The sequence below is a fragment of the Varanus komodoensis genome, unplaced genomic scaffold (genome assembly GCF_004798865.1).
Source record: "Varanus komodoensis strain SLA01 unplaced genomic scaffold, ASM479886v1 scaffold7_3, whole genome shotgun sequence".
In the NCBI taxonomy this organism is placed as follows: Eukaryota; Metazoa; Chordata; class Lepidosauria; order Squamata; family Varanidae; genus Varanus; species Varanus komodoensis.
The window spans coordinates 14,370,685-14,388,212 of NW_025336480.1; the positions used below are offsets into that span (position 1 = coordinate 14,370,685).

General features: G+C 42.5%; 1 protein-coding gene across 1 annotated transcript; it reads left to right on the forward strand.

Annotated features, from left to right (window-relative positions):
* The first annotated feature begins 704 nt into the window (after positions 1–704).
* On the forward strand, positions 705–6,243 carry WNT8A (Wnt family member 8A). The gene is made up of 6 exons (XM_044454460.1): positions 705–778; positions 895–928; positions 1,136–1,274; positions 2,842–2,967; positions 3,638–3,780; positions 5,686–6,243. Exons 1-6 carry the CDS (start codon positions 708–710, stop codon positions 6,241–6,243), a joined length of 1,071 nt encoding a protein of 356 aa, XP_044310395.1. The 5' UTR covers positions 705–707.
* Positions 6,244–17,528: the final 11,285 nt, after the last annotated feature.

The following is a 17,528-nucleotide window of genomic DNA, read 5'->3' on the forward strand; positions in this document are numbered from 1 at the left end:
TATCTAAATATTCATAGCCTTTCACCCCAAGGCATGAAGAAGGGAACTCTTCTTTCACTGTAGCTGCATTCTCAGCTCTCTTGCCAAATCCTCAAAATACTCACTCATTGAGAAATTGCTGGTATTTTCCTAGACCACCAAAAATGACAACCTGATAGATGCACAATGAGAAAACTGATGAAATGAAGGTGGGTTTTGAATTTTTGGGTTTGTTTCAATGGAGAAAAGTGGCCCTTCTTGGAAGGCAAAGAGCTGCCTTAATAGCATGAAAAGTTCCCTATTGTTAGGCAAGTTTGCTCTTCATCAAGAAGGATTGCTACAGAGATTCTGATGGCAACTGACTCCCTGCCTTTTGAAGTACATCTTGAGACAGCTCCTTTTTCTGTCTTGTCAGTCATTGGTTCAGTAGCTCTTTCATCACTGGGTAGCAAACCAATACTGGTTGCTCCCCTTCACTAGCTCACCTTATAAATAACTGAGATGCTGTAACTTCTCTGTACTTGCATCTGATGTAGTAGCTTCTCTGGTCCATGAATGTTTATGCCATAATAAATATAACTCTTTATTTTGCTTCCTTTTCCTGATTTCTGTGTTGGCATAGGGGAAAAAACGGTCTAGCTCTTTTTCTCATTAAGAAAAACCTATATTGCATTGTGTGTGTATGTAGTGGGAAGCTTTTAGGTCAACCAGCGGAATACAAATTCATCATGAAGAGAACCATCTTTATCATCCTTACTATGGCTGGAATATTCAGTGCTATTTTCAACACATCAGCATGGTAGGAATTCAAGCCTCATTACCACCAGCTGTGTTTTATTTATTTATTTTTTCAAGTGATGGCTTTAAAATGCAATGCAGTGTGGGGTTTTATGGATTCTTCTGCTTTTCCTCTAGGTCAGTGAACAACTTTCTGATGACAGGACCCAAGGTAAGTATTCTTCTTCCAGAGTATTGAGAGTTTAAGTAGCTTTCAAAACAGTCTATTTTGATGAGGCATCATGTCCACCGATATGCTAATTGCAATGCATGATTCTCTTTTCAGAATAGAGAAAAGCTGAATATAAATGGCTATTTCAAGGGTGTTTTGGAGTTTTAAGGAGGGAAAATAAAATATCATTTTATCTATTTATTAAAGGCATATTTGACATATTCTACCAGTGTGGCTGCTGGTGCTCAACTTGGAATGGAAGAATGTAAGCACCAATTTAACTGGGAGCACTGGAATTGTCCAGAGAGTACACTTCAGCTCTCCACCCACAACAAACTTAGAAGAGGTAAGTAGATTTAGATATGACCTGTCACTCTGAGTTGCTGAGCAAGCAATTTATGTAGAGGAAATAAGCAAGTGGCACATGTGATCTATGTTCTGGGCTTCATCATGCCAGCAGTTCACCAAACTAAGTTTCTGTTTCCTGTGCCACCATTTGACCCTGGGATATATGAAGAAATTAATAGATGAGCTCTTGAACGTACCAACTATTATTTTATTTCTGCTTGTATAATCTGTCCCTTTGAAAGAGCTCAGGGTAGCACACGAAGTTTTTTCTTCCCTTTCTCCTCACAACAACCCTGTAAGAGAGACTGCAGGCAGTAAGAGAGTGACCAGCCAAAGGTCACTGAATTTATGCACATCATGCTGGCTTTCATTTTTCCCCACCATAGTTCTTCCACAAAAGAGGTTAAAGTAGACATTTCAATATGCTATCCAAAAATGGACATGCTAACACTTCAATATTGGAATATCAGTGGTCAAAGACAGTGGTCATTGTAGCTTTACCAGCCACATAATTAAGCAAGACTTTGTCTTTTTGGGCTAATTGATCATTTGCTAATGTGTATAATATATATTCTGTGATATTCCATTGACAGAGATAGTCAGACCATGTGTTTTGCAGGAAATAAAAACTTATCTAATGCTAAGTGCTACATACCAGCACATAAGTTGAGGAAGATTTATACAGGGGATTCAGTCCAGGATAGAGATTGAAGATGGCTAGAGGTAGGAAATGGATTAAGAGACAAGTCACAAGTATATATATTTGAATGTCCCCACTAGGACTTAGTCTATTCTTAAATTTGCGTGAGAGCCGCAGCAGTCAGACTCACAAATGAACTGCTGGTGTTTTCACCAGGAAAACAGCTTGATCTTGCCCGTGTCCTTCTATATTATAAGGCCATTGGCACAGAACTATACAAAAAGGGGACTGATTGTAAAGGTTTGGGATCTCTGTTAAAAGAGTTTCTCCAAGAAGACTCTTTTAAAAGTTTGATTATGATGATAATTACTACTATTAAAGAAAAAGAAAAATACCCTAATTTGACAGCAGTCCTATACCCACTTACCTGGAAGCAAACATTATTGATCTCTGAGGGATTTACAGTATATCTAATTTGATAACTATAGGATTGTACTATAAAATTATATATATATATATATATATATATATATATATATATATAACTCAAAAAGTTCAGAACAGCTTAACTTACCTATCAAATAATAATCAACAGAAACTAAGAACATATTTGTATAATAATAGAAGGGATTGGAAACATTCAATGTCTGGGTGCTTCTTCTCCCATTCCTTATGACAGCATCATATCAATTTGCATAAACTAAAAATTCAAATTAGTATTTTGTAGTCAGATTCCACCCCCACCCCCCTACACACATATGTTACATTTTTTAACATTGTTATCTTGAGAACGAATTGGCTTCCACAAAGCTGTCTTCTCAGTCATTGCTCTAGTGGAATGTATATGAGGGATTTTGATGTGGAAGAGATTTAGGAGGGATTTGTTGTGTTGTTCTTGATAGTGCATGCTTTTTTCCCCTTCCAGCCACAAGAGAGACTTCTTTTGTTCATGCTATCAGCTCAGCTGGGGTAATGTACACTCTCACCAGGAACTGCAGCATGGGTGACTTTGAGAACTGTGGCTGTGATGCTTCGAGAAATGGACGTGCAGGTGAGCTTGGGGTCTGTTGGTACAACATCTGGTGGAAGAACAGACTCACTCTCTTTGCTAAAAAGCCAAAATAGCACAGCTGGTCCATGAGAAACCCCTCCCCCAACACACACACACATACAAGCACACAATTGGACAATACTTTTATCAGGAGCAACCAAAATTCCACAACACGTGCAAGAACTCTTCAGATCTCTTCACTGGTGTCCACTGTATGTTTGCACCATCTTAGCTAATGCAGAGTTCTGAAGAACTTGAAAGCCTGCACAGTTTTGTGGAAAGTTGACTGGCCATAAAAAAAGTATTTCCTAACAGTAGGCTTTGGCTTTTTACTCCTTTTGAGTTCCTTATAGTATTCACACTTCCATGTTCCAGTGTACATGTTTTGTGCTGTCTGTTCCTGGGTGCCAGTTTGACTTCCCAGCACCACAAGGCCAAATGCAACCTAGTAATCTGACTTTGCTCTTAACCCTCACAGACATTGCAAGTGAAAATTAACACTTAAATGTCCCTTCCCTGCCCTTCTCTCATACATTCTCCTATGCCAGTCCAAATTAGGTGAGGCTTGCTTTCCATGTTTCTTTTGTATGTCTGCCTCAGTTAAATCCCTTGCTGTTCCAAGACAGAGCCCAGGATGAATTGCCAATGATGCAATTATTTCCTCCCCCAGGTGGAAAAGGATGGATTTGGGGAGGCTGCACTGACAATGTGGAATTTGGTGAAAGAATTTCCAAACACTTTGTGGATGCTATGGAGACAGGAAAAGATATCCGAGCTTTAATTAATTTGCACAACAATGAGGCAGGGAGAATGGTAAGTCAAAGACTTATGATCTTGGAAAAATATTTCTTCTGGAGCTGGCAAACCTGCAATGCAATGACATTGTTCCTTCAGGCTGAGCTTTCCTGAATGAGCTGACATCACAGGCAAGGGTTGCTCAGTTTGAATGGTTACCTTATCAGGCCCTAAGGGAGAGTTTGTGATTAGGTAACCAATCTTTATTTTCAGAAATAACGGTGATGCTTAAATAGTCATTTTAAACAGAACAGTGACTCCTAAATTGCTTTAAAACTACTGCCATAACTAATAATTTAAAACAGTTACAATTAGGTTTATTGTGAGTCCATTATACAAAGTAAAGAGATAAGAAAAAGGTATTCAGACATGGAATTTGCTGCAAGGTTCATGTCTAGCAGGCATTCAAGCCACTGGGAATAATGGTTGTCTCTTCTCCATCAGAATCTAGCACAGAGGTCTCCACGCTTTTTGGACCTGTGGGCACATCTGGGCATTTGAGGAACTGCTGTGAGCACTGCCACAAAATGGCTCCCCTAGTGGATGTAGCTAGTCTCATAATTGCTGCCTGGAGTTGGTGGGCAGCAGTGGTGAAGGAGGGTGGAAATCAAGGCAAATCAGGAGTGAGGCTAGAGGTGAGGAGGAAGTAGAAGCAGTCAGATAAAGGGGTGCATGCCTGGGAGAGAAAGAGCCAGGCTCGGCTAGGAATTGGGAGAAAAAAAGAGGAACAGGGCAGTGGAGAGAAATAGAGAGGAAGGGCTTGGAGAGAATCACAGTGGGGGCAAAAGCTGGGAGGGCAAAATCAGGCTGCACGTTAAGCCCCTGGGGGAAAAGCTGCATAAAGGCTGGTAATTTTAAGGTGTGGGTGTTTCTGTGTCATTTTTGGCACCAGTTGCCAGAATCCCCTTCACATTTAAAAAAGGAAAGAGCTATGTTTGGGGTGGCTGTGCTTAGCTCAGTGCTGCAAAGAGCAGTTCCAGGCAAGGCAGGTGCTGCCACCCTTTCCACATCCGTGAAATGCCTCTGGGTCCAGCCAGGGCTGTGGCAGGTGCCACACCTTTACCTAGAGCCTCTTCTGAGTGCAGTTACCCACTGCCACCCACTATCACCTGCTTCTTCCTGGAAGCCTATCTTAGGAGGCCCCGCAGGATGGTCAAGCTAGGTGCAGTGGACAGCACAGGGACCAGGCCAGCCATCACCTTTCCCATGCACTATAGGCAGTCCACTTTATTTCTTTTGCAATCTATTGTGAAAGCCAGTGTGGTGTGGTGGTTAAGAGCATGGGACTGGGACTCAGGCGATCTGGGTTCTAGTCCCCGCTCAGCCACGGAGCCAACTGGGTGACTTTGGGCCGGTCACAGACTCTCAGCCCAGCCTACCTCACAGGGTTGTTGTTGTGGGGATAAGACGGAGGAGGAGGATGTAAGCTGCCTTGAGCCCTTTGTAGGAAAAAGGCAGGATATAAATCGAAAAATAAATAAATAAATAAATAAATAAATATTGTCATCTGTTTTAAAATGCTTTGCCCATTGATCCCCACAGCAGCATTGCCAATATTCCTATTACTCCTGTGTCAGTGAGCGTGACCACAATTCAGACTGGGACCATGAGGTTTAGGGAAGAAATGTTTGATGTTTCCTTCCACCCCCCATTTCACCCTAAATTCCACACGCAGCCCTGGCTATGGTGGTTGAGCGGGGCACGAGAGGAGGCCTCTGCTGAAGTCAGTCGAAGAGGATAAAATTTTAGGAAAAATGAAGGAAAGCTTTAACCCCATCACCTGGCGCTCCGTGGTCTCAATCTGAATCAGGATGGAAGGAAGTAAAATTATTATTGATTAAGAGAATGCTTTGTCTGACCGTTCTTTGAAATAGAATTGTTCTGGGTTGTGATTCTTAACTACCTTTCTGTCACTCACCCAAGGCTGTAAAAACAACCATGAAGAGGACTTGCAAGTGTCATGGAGTATCTGGGAGCTGCAGCCTTGAAACCTGCTGGCTTCAACTGGCAGAATTTCGCGAAGTCGGAAATTACCTGAAGGCCAGGTATGATCAGGCTCAGAAGCTGGAGCTGAACAAGAGTGGAAACAGAGAAGGAAACAGCGCAGAGAGCCGTGGGCCCGCATCCCAGCCCTTCAGCACTGTGCCAACCACTGAACTTATCTTCCTAGAGGACTCTCCCAACTACTGCATCCGAAACCTCAGCTTGGGCCTGCATGGTACGGAAGGCCGGGAGTGCCTGCAGAGCAGCCAGAATGTGACTCAGCGGCAGAAGCCAAACTGTAAGCGGCTCTGTGGGGAGTGTGGGCTGAAAACTGAGCAGAAACAGACGACGGTCGTCACGAGCTGCAACTGCAAGTTCCAGTGGTGTTGCACGGTGAAATGCGAACAGTGCAAACAGGTGGTCACCAAGCACTATTGTTCCAAGCGAGAGAGATCTTTTAACAATACCAGGCGGCGGAACAGGGGACATGGGAGATAAATGAGTAACTCCTCTCTAACCACTACCTATGACTGTCTTCCAACAGACTGATGCAGAGGGCTGTCTTAGTAACTTCTTAGGCTGGGAACTCATCACTGCATTTTAAGCATTCTATTCTTCCAGACCAGCTTGGAGCATTCAGCAAGTTTGATATATGTACGTGGATCATGTTTACTTAACACCTTCTGTGAAAAGCTTCCTTTTTTAGCATTGCTTCATGCAAAAGTTTGAGACCAAATTCCAAAGTTGTTGAAACTACATTTGTAAAAACTAAATTTCTCGGTTTGCCAGAGCTGGGGTCACAAAGTCAGTGTTCCCTATCTATCCGCAGTTGGGAGCACCTTTTTGCCTCATGTATGCCTGTGATCTCATGGAGAATTAGTAGTGTGATCTGAGTTTTACATGGATGTAGCTATTCCAGTCCTTGTGGCAGATAGAAAAAGAATGCCTGCTGTATTAGCAATGCTGACTGTTTTGTCAGGTTCACATTAATATTGCCTCCTGTGATTGCCATTTCACAGCCACTTGACCATAGGGAAATCTGAAAGTGTGAACTGCTGCTTAGTTACTTTTTCAGCCACTGCATGAAGGCATGAGGGAGAGCAGGGGCAGCTTGTGTGTTTCCAGATGTTTGGATCTACAACTCCCATAGCCCATGACGAGTCATGCTCTAAACCAAAATATCTGGAGAGCTACAAGTTGCCCATCTCCGTAAGATCTGATGCAATACAAACTCAATAGACAGCTGGCTTTCCAACATACTTGATTTTTCAACAAACTAGTTCCATGCTGCATTTTATTTGTTCAGACAATTCATTTCCTTTAAAATCATACCGCTCAAATGCAACCAAATGATGGGAAAATAGACGTTGTTGGAATGATCCTTGTATTTGCCACTTTCATTGTGAAATATAATAACTCTTTTTTAACTGAAGAGTTTAGAGTCAGGACTCTAATCCTTAGTGAGAAGTAAAAACATACCTGGACTGTACCACTTCATAATGCTACAAGTTGTTGTGGGACGAGCAGAAATGATTTCTTCTCCAAATTACACACCCACACACATGCACACAACTCATTCCATATAGAAAACTAGATATCTTAGGAAAAATGTCCCAGTTTAGCCTTTTCTCAAAGGGCTAGCTTTCTGTATGCTTGACAGGTTTTTACATGGAGGAGCATTCAGTCATCTGAGATCTTGCCTGAAGCGGTACAGCCCAGGCACAGTTTGCCTAGTTCATAGTTTCCTGCAGGGTTGTTTTGTTTTTTGCATTATGGGGTAACTTTGAGCAATCCTCTATGCTTCACATGCAATGTATTTTAAAGCCACAATTCTATGTACCAACCCAGTGTCCTCCAAGTGTTTTGGACCACAACTCCCATTAGCCTCAGCCATCATGGCTAGTAGTCATTATTGATGGAAACTGTAGTCTAAAATGTACAGAGGGCCTCAGGGTTGCCTACCCCTTCTACTCCACTTACCTGAAAATGAATATAACTGGTAACATACTGAATTCAGTATGTTTTGCTTCTGGGTAGGTATGCAAAGGATTGCACTGCAATTGTACTTTCCCCCAAATTATTTGTCAGCAGATAACCAGTCAACATTAATTTGTTGATTAGAATGTAGCAGTGCTTTTTATTGTGTGATGTCTAAAATTGTAATAAATTGTAAATGTATTTTAATAAATTAAACTATTAAGAATTTAGTGCTTTTGTTGCTGATTGATCTGTACTGTTTGGAAGTGTTTATTATAAGACAAGCAAAGCTGAGGTTTATTTTGGATAACATTTGGAAATAAACTTCCTGAAAGACAGTGGATATTTTTTAAATTGTTAAAGAGGAAAAACCTTTTGTGTTTGCACCCTGTGAGTATGTATGTATAATTATGTTACCTTTTTTAAAGAAAAGGAAAAAGAATTGCTATGGGTCTGATCAATAGACTAGAAGATAAGCTAGGCACTGACTTCAGTAGTCTCTTTTTCCTGCCTACATAAACTGAGGAAAATACTAGGTTGCAAACATTGGTCTTGTAAAGTAAATTTCCCTTGTAACTTTAATTTGTCTATTGTCTAATGTTCTTCAAACAATGCAAGCTCACATTGTGTTTGATGTGGTAAATATCTGGGCTTGTTGCAAAATTCTTTATTCTAAGGAACAAGATTAATGCTTTGAACTAGAGAGTATGAGCGAAAACTTAGAGGCAGTTGTGAATGTGTCTGCGGGCTCCCTGCTGTTTTCTCCTATAAACACCCTGATGACTTGCATTCCTGGGAGGACAACAGGAGCCAAAAGGAGCCACTGGCTACAGCCACACCGGTTTCTTGCTTAAATGTGTATTCCAAATCTTATCCTACCTGGATTTGTTGTTCTGCTGCCTTAACAGACTAATGATGCCAACAAAGGATTTGGTTATTTTTCCACCAGGATTTATTAGCCATTCCATTCACCATGTTAGATATTTGATAGATGATGTGTGACAGGAAACAATCAGCTAGAGTAACTTGACAAGTACTCAAATTCTCCTTTTCCTGAAGGGATCCTTCAGGATCCTTCAGGATCCTGTGTTAGAAGTGGTACAAGAACCAATGGGGGACATTGGTTACTGGTCCCAGGATGTCCCAAATGTGTAAAATGTCCATCAAATGCAAGGTTACTACCTGGCTCATCTCTCAGCTGGATGTTTTTTTCTGTCTCCTGCATGGCTTTCCATTCCCCAGCCCCTTACATTACCTGCAGTAATAGTCAGTGGGTAACTGTTAAATATGCAAGCATTCAAAGTGGCCAGATTCACCCCAACTTCACCAGATTAGCAACACATGGCAGCTAGTTTTGAGCTGAATTGGAATAATAGGAACAAATCAAACGGAAAAATGCCTTACCATGCAGCTTTTTATTTAGTAAGGGCAATTTTAAAGGAAGCCATGGGTCTAGGAAGTTCCTCCCATGGGTAGGATACATGTCATCGCAGCGTCCCACAGTGTACAGATCACATGCCAGTGGCACCTGCTACCATAAGCCACAGGTACAGTTGTGGTCCACTTGCCTATTTCTCCTCTTCATCGGTGTTATCTACTATGGAGCACTTTTCTTCTGACACCACCCCCTTGCCCCTGCAACCCACTGCTTTACAGCGGGAGCCCTTTGGTCCCAGCCCTGCATATCACAGGCACAGGAGGACAAAGGCAAGTGGACAACATAAATCACTGAAGTGAAACCAGAAAACAAAAGCTGTTGCTCTTCAGAACCCAACTGGATGACCCTATTTCCTCGGTATATTTTTAAATTAAGAATGAAACAACCTTCCAAAAGCCACAAAGCTACCTTGATCCTTGTTCTTCTCTCGTATTTGGCAATGACTAGTGCAAGCCACATCGTGTTGCCATTGTCCCTGGCTTGTATTGCACCAACAGCCCAGCTCATGCATGGTACTTTATGAGAAGTCTAAAATATTGTGTCCTCTACTCATAAATCTCCATTAAGCCAGAGCAGTTGCACAACGCCGTTCAGTCCGTAGAACTAGGAACACAGCTGGAGGGTTGCGACTGCAGTCATGTCCTCCTGGTGGGGTCACCACTGGCACCTGCTTGGCCAGCGCATGGACTGAATGTCGGACTAGGCAGACCCTCTTTTTACCTTCTCTGTTTGGAAGCTCCCGTGTCTCTCTCTCAGCACTACAGCCAGTCAATTAACTTTGTGAGATAAGGGGCACACAACATTTGCAGTATGATAATGACATTGTCGCAGTTTAATTATGCTAGATGTTACCATGGAGAAGGTAAAATAAAAAAGAGGGATTAGCTCCATTAGCTTCAACTTTTTGCTACATCTAATTCTACCCCAAGAAAGTGCAATATAACCTAATCACAGGGAGAGTTTGTGACCTGAGTGTTACCCAGTTCATCTATTCAGCTACATCACTTGAGTAAGCTGCTGCACCCTATCTCAGAAAGCTGTTGAGAGGCAAAAACACTGTCCACTGCACATAAACATAAGGCCCTTAAGGTATCTCTGAACAGAATATAAATACTGCCAATCTTTGTACTGTCATATTCTGTTTATGAGATATATTGTTCCAATATATTATTACCCCAAAAACCAACTCATCACATAAGAAATCACAGGAAGAGAGAAAGTTCTAACTCTGTCACTGGGGCACTAGGTTTCTTTAGAGACTAGCAAAGCCTGTCGTAGTTGTTGCTACATGCCATCAAGCCATCTACCATTTAGGGCATGGGCCCTCAAACTAAGGCCTGAGGGCTGGATCTGGCCCGCCGTGCCCAATTAACCGCCTCGCCCCAGAGGTTTTACCTTTCCGTATGCGCACGCGGGCACGCAGCTTGCTCACAAGGTTTTGACTTGCTTGGAGAAAACAATCTCCTTGACAGTAAGCCGGCGCCTCACCCTGCGCACCACCCGCCGTCCCCACCTCGCCTCGCGTCCACACGTGTGCACGCATGCCCCAGTCCCTCACTGCCCCCCCCCCAGCGGCACCGTCTTGGCAGCCCGTGCACACCGCTGGCACCTGTCAACTGGCCCCCTGTTGAAAAAGTTTGAGGACCCCTGATTTAAGGTGACCCTATGGATGAACGCTTTCTGAAATGTCCTGTCCTTGATGGTCCTGCCCAGGTCTTGTAAACTCAAGCAAAGTCTGATTTAATTGTAATAGTTCTGCCAAGCACTGTCATATACGCAAGATTGGTGGGCTGAAACTACACTTGACAAGATTTTAGGAAGAGTGATTATAATAATAATCTGCTAATAAACAAAAAAAATAACCTGAATAGATATCCGTATACTACCAGTAAATAGTTAAGTTATGCCTGTAAGGGTGTAATCCTACACACATTAAACAGGAAAAAAAAGGCCTGCAATTCCCAGTGTGCCCCAGCCAGAATGGGATGCTCGGAGTTGTAGGCTTTTCCCCCCTGTCGAAACATGCATAGAAATACATCCTAAAGAAAAAACGTCTCTATCCTTCAGGTTCTGTTTTTGTTTTCTTATTATGCTTGTGGCTATGTTAAAGAAAATCCATACAAACAGTGCAGTTGTGTAGAACTAATATTGCAAACAAACTCTCACCTGTGTGTCCGTAGTCTCTGATTATAGCATGATTGAGCCCAGTGTGACTGAGCCCATACAAGGTTCTTTTGCACTGCTTATATTCCTCAATGAACAGACTGAAAGGAACAAATGGAACATCTCCTGGAGAGAGAGTAAATGATCAAGTAGTGTTAGCTGTCCTATGTGTGCATCTCTACCATTACTGTTTACAAAAACAACTTGCAGGATCTATCAAGGACGTTGGCTGTCTCACAGAATCCCACGCCATGATGGAGGGTTAGAAATGCAGAATTTTCCATGGACGTCATCATTTTTCCAGCATGAAAGACACTGGCTTAGTAAGAACTTCAAAACTGCCCTGAAGAACTAGAAGCAAGGCCAGCCTTCAGCTTCAGCTTCCAGCAGAGGGTGTTACGATGGCAAATGGAGTGAGGTTTAGCACCCACGTTATGAAAGGCTGCTCCCCTGACTGCCAAGGGGCCGAATGGAGTAGCTGAGTGGTATCCTGAGTGGGACACGACCTGAGTCTGTACAGCGAATGGAGGCAGCAGTAGCCCTGTGGAACATGAACTGATCTAGTGTTGCAGCTGCTGTTCTGGGCTTATATGGGAATGGGTGGCATTACGCATTCTTCCCTCTGCGACCACTGCATCCAGTTACCTTTTGAGATCAGCTGCAACCCTTCATGTGGATCGTAAGCACAAACGATTGCATTCGTCTTCAGGGTTAAGTCAAAGTTGACACCTCAGGTCTTACCTCACCTGTGTGAGGAAATTTGGGCTTATGGAACTTAATAATATCAGGGCAAGCAATTGCATGAATATTTCTTTGACAAGGCACCAAGGATGTAGGTGCTCACTGCAAAGGAGCATGGGAGGTTGCTGTTATTATCACAAGAAGGCCAGTCAGCTAGACTGAAGGAACTGTGGTCAGTATTTCTTCCCTTGTGAGCCCACCAGTGAAACAGAACATCTAGTGGGGGAACAGAATCACCAGAATCCACAGTTTAACTAAAAGAACATCATTTCAGAAGAATAATTTCTGTTGTCAGCAAGCATCGTGCTATATGCATTCTAGCTTTGCTCCTTGATGCTGATGACCCACTAACCACCTTAGCATAGGGACAGAGGAATGTATGTTTACACCATCCATTTCCTGCATTTCCACATGGGGTTGGCAATTGTATGAAGTGAATATTATGACTCCCAATGCAAGGCTTTCCATCACTCCAGCTGACATCTCCTCTCTTGAAGAGAATAAGTGACCTTTTCATATGCAGCTTAACTAGCTGGTCACACCACAGCCAAATTAGGAAAAGCCATGGGTCACATCAATTCCTTGAGGTCTTCAAAACAAAAGTGAGAGGCTCTTTTCAACTTGCAAAAATCTTCCTTAACATTACAAAGTTAGGGGGCCATAATGGCCATTTTGATGGCCTTTTTCCTCCATGTGTCAGGGGTGTGTGGAAACACAACACAACATGGTGGCTAGGGGTAGTTATCTGCCATGCAGGAGTTTCAGAACAGTCCAAGAAAAGTTTGCTGAATTCACACTCATGAGGATGTTGTGAAGGCTGAAAAATAATTAGATTTAAAAGAAGAGGAAATATAACAACTTTTGAAAAGCTCTCACTAATGGAAGAGTGAGATTATGACACTTCCAAATGACATTTGGAACAGAGCCTATGTACATACACCTGTATGCAATTCATGCTTTCTCTGTGCCAGCCTTGTGTCCTCTAGACATGATGGACTTCAACTCCCATCATCACCAGCCAGCTGGACCAATGGACAGAGATCCTGGGAGTTGGGGTTCCAGGGGGCATCAGGTTGGAGCTGGCTGTGCCAGTTGACATGATTGGTAACCCTGGGGAAGAAGGCTTTCTGGCTGCATGGACTCAGGAACCTTCTGCACCTAGTATGCATATAGGGAAGACCTCTTTTCTGGTCTTCAGTTAAAAGTGAGCTGAAGGCAGCACACAAAACCTTGCTTCCCCCTCTCTGTGTTCATTTTATACAATCATAGAAAAGTAGAGTTGGAAGGGGCCATGAAGGCCATCGAGTCCAACCCCCTGCTGTTGCAGGACACTATGTTACACCATCTCACTCAGATGGCTGTCTAGTTTCTTTTTGAATGTCTCTAGTGTGGGAGAGCAATATACATTGTGGAAGTCTAAAAGGCGCTCTTACATGTCATACACATGAGCATCTCTCATGTTTTCTTGGGGCATGAAGGAAGAGTAAGAAGGAGGATATGGATGTCTACAGGACTGGGCCTTCTTTCAGTGAGTTGATTGGGCCATTTTATCTGATTAAGGGGCAAGACAGGTTTAGAGGTATGTTCCCAAAAGTTAGTGCAGGTAGGGGAAGCAAGTGTGGAATAAGGAACAGGGTTGGTAGGGCCAAGGAACTAAGGGAAGGCTTGCAGAGTAAAGAAGTGGGAGCAATTAAGAACAAGAGAACAATTGGGACCTTTGCCAGTAATAAGGTGTTTGAGGGTTTTTTGTTCTGCTAGCAGGAATGCACAGTTCATACAGGGACAGGAAATTACAGTAAACAATCACAACTGAACAGGCTTTGTGTAAGAAGAAAAGTGAATAAAATGACTTGGGTCCAAGGAAGCTTCTAATTCTCAGCAGAAAAGCACAGCTCCTTGAAGATTGGGGTTTCACCATCTGTGGCTGAAATGCCTGATAGATAACTGTAGAGAAAACTTACCCATCCTTTTAAGGTTGCAGAAATACACAAACTTCCTTTTCTTCATCTTCTTGTGCTTTGCCTAAATTGGAGCAGAACTCCAGTTAACTGTTCTCATGGATTATCAGCATGTGCCTGAAGGACTCCCAGAACAGGAATCAAGAACAGGAATGACAATATCATAATTATGTGCTATTGTATCTCTTTCTCTTCTCATTCCTGTTTAGCCCCATCATCACAGGTGGGTTAGCCTCTGAAATTTTTCATAACTACTTTGACTACTAACTGAACAGTGATACTATTCAATTGTATATGTTATAACAATCAATTCTTGTTTCTTAAGGCCATACTGTCCTTCCCAATGTTCTCTGACTGATGATGGCTGCTACCAGACCAGACTCACCCAACACATTTATAAATGTTATCTTCTATTCAAAACCCTGCAGAATTTCCCTACCGGTTCTGCCCAGTGCCTTCTAATAAGTAGCACTGGAAGCCCTCCATCAGGAAGCACCCACAATCTTTCAGTGTTCTCAACATGCAAACCATGTTACAGTTGACTTTTCACAAGAAGGCAGATTGGCAGGACACTGTGAGGAGCTGAATGAACATGTCTTGTAAACTAAGTAGACAGTGCACATTTTTGGATCAAACTTTCACTAAGTAACCTCTTCCCATATGTGCGTGTGTGTCCAGAAATCCTGTATGAGAGCAAATTCTTCTGCTGCTCACACCAGTTCGCCTTTGTGATATGGTGTTATTTCAAAAACATGAAATACTTGCAGCTTGGGTATAGTTAAATGATATCAACTGAATGACATTGACCATTTAACATCAAGGGCCCATTTACAATGGACAGATACTCCTGGTCAGCAAGACTTGAATCAGGGCGTCAGACATTTGAGACCAATCAGATTCAGGATGAACCTTCACTGCTGTCTTTTAAGATGTGCATCTGTCAGCTGATAGGATGTGTGCTAACCCTCATTGGGGATAATCAGGGGCAGGGAAAAGACCAACAGATATACTGTGGCTTTATCTTATTAATCACCAGAGAAGCACCACAAATCATTGTATAATTCCGTCTCTGACAGTTGGAAGCACTAAATTGTACCTCTGTTATCCAGAACTCACTATATTTATAAATACAGGCCAGAAGCCCTAAAGAGAAAGATAGTGTAAATGAGTCTAGAGGACAGCTACAAAAATGCTTAAGACTTCCTGCCTTGAAACAACAACAATAAAGGGTCACTCAGTGATGAAGAATCTACTTGAAACCATTTAGGTTTCCATCATCCTTGTGGGGGAGATTTCCCAAGATAGCAGAAGTTTATGGAATCTTCCCCATTTATAGCAGCATCAAGGCAAATCTATTTAGTCCCAATGGTCAGAGCTACGGGTTAAAAAATGAGGACAAAATATTCACCTGAGAAAAGGCAGGTCAAATGCAGAGCACTTATCTCACTAGCCCACAACATCAACAGTCACAGCTCTGCAATTTTTCTGATGCTTCCATCAAATCCTCTCTAAGTCACACCAGTATCAGGCTCCATGCTTCACATGGCTGGTGGGAAGTTCATGTAACTGAATGCTCCACCATGCTAAAGAAAAATAAAATATCTTCACTAAGAATGCAAAATGTCAGAGAAAAAGGTTCCAACTTAAACTTCTCTGTGACATGACATGCTCGGCTTGATTTTTTGTTTTACATAGGCATCATTTGTTACCATTCGAGTTAAGCATTCCCTCAAGTAAGTCCCCATTAGCAGTTGGCAGTAGTACAGCTCCTAAACAGGTTGATCAGCTGAATAAAAAACAGGCACAGATGTTTCTGTGTCTTCTTTCATTTTTAGCTCCCACCCCTAAGCAGACTCTTTGAACACAGGGAGGAGGGCTTGCAATTGTGGTGGTTCTGATTCTTCTGTAAATCTTACATCCATGTCTTTCTTTATCTGCCTAAGAGCCTGGTGTAGAGCCAGCCTCATGCCTCCTTTCTAGGAATTGCTTTGAACAAAGAACACAGCCAGTGAAGACACCCACATTTATATTTCTATACATTCCAGGCTGGCTCACAGGTTTCACCCTCTCCTCCCTGATAACCAAGGACCAAAGCATACATTGCTTTAAATTTGTGTCCAGCAAGTATAACTTTTAAAAATATATATATTCTCTAATATACATGCAAAGGCCCAACACAAATCTTGGGAGAACCTCTACCACCATGCTAGATTTAAAGTAATGTCTGATTTGGACTTTGGTTTATGTAAAATGAATATTGTAGAAATCTTCTGGAAAAGGCATAACTAGACTGGTTCTGCCCAAACTATCAGGAATGTAACAATGGTGGATCAGACCAAGGGTCTGTCTAGCCCAATATTCCGTTCATGCAGGAGCCAACCAGCTTGCCCACAGGAAACTCATAATTAGAAAAAAAGTGTAATAGCACTCTCCCACGCATGTTCCTCAGAAACTGGTGTACATAGCTAGCATATAGCTATCAGAACTAATAGCCATTAATAACCTCATCCTCAAGGAATGAGTTTAGTTCCCTTGTGAAACCAAGCAGATTGGTGGCCATCATTACATGTTGTGCAAGTGAATCCTGCAGTTTAATTCTATGTATACTGTATGAAGTACTTCCTTTTACCTGTCCTGAATCTCCTACTTGTCAGTCTCATGGGATGACCCCGTTGGGTTCTACTATGGGAAAAAAGTTTCCCTTTCCACTTCTTCGTACCAAGCATAACTTTGTCCACCTCTGTCGTGTCTCCGCTTGCTCACCCTTTTTCTAAGCTAAATAGTCCCAGAGGTTATAGCTTATCCTCATAGGAGAGTCACTCCAGGCTCTTGATCATTTCAGTTGCCCTTTTCTGTATTGTTTCCAGTTCTTCAATTTTCTTACATAATTGTGGTGATCAGAACGGTACACGGTATTCCAAGGATTGCCGTTGCACCATGGGTTTGTAAAAAGAGAGATATTAATTAGCAAGTTTGGCCTTCCCTTCCTGGGAACTGCACAACCCCATAAAAATATTTGGTCTTTTGGGGTTGCCTTTGTCTTTTGAGTGGAGGTGCAGACACTTCAGTTGGTCACAAACCTACATGCCTAAACCTGTACACAGGTAGGATTGTCCCACCTGATCCATACACCATTTTTTTCCCTGATGTTCCAATTGCATATCTGGTGGTTACCCCCTGTGAGGGTTGCGTGAATGGAGAGAAGGAAGACTCTTCCACAGTTGCAATCTCCTCTCTCCTTTGCACATTCACCCTGCAATTGTGCCAGCCTTCAGCAGTGCCAAAAGGTTTGCCACTCCTCTGGACAGGGTTGACAGACAGAACAAAGCCCAACTTTTAATGGAAGGCCCACTTAGTAACAGAGGCATTTGGATCAAAAGAGTGATCAATCCACATTTGGAATATGGGATGTGTGAGAGAGAATATAAGTAAGGTATATGTGTGAATGTGCATAAAATGGCTCCAAACATGTACATTATGGTCACCTGGCAGCAGTTGGGTTGGTC

Coding starts and splice junctions, on each gene's coding strand:
- WNT8A (XM_044454460.1), top strand. CDS start 708: ATGAAGAGAACCATCTTTATCATCCTTACTATGGCTGGAATATTCAGT. Junction 779..894: donor ATTTTCAACACATCAGCATG/GTAGGAATTCAA, acceptor CTTTTCCTCTAG/GTCAGTGAACAACTTTCTGA. Junction 2,968..3,637: donor TTCGAGAAATGGACGTGCAG/GTGAGCTTGGGG, acceptor TTCCTCCCCCAG/GTGGAAAAGGATGGATTTGG.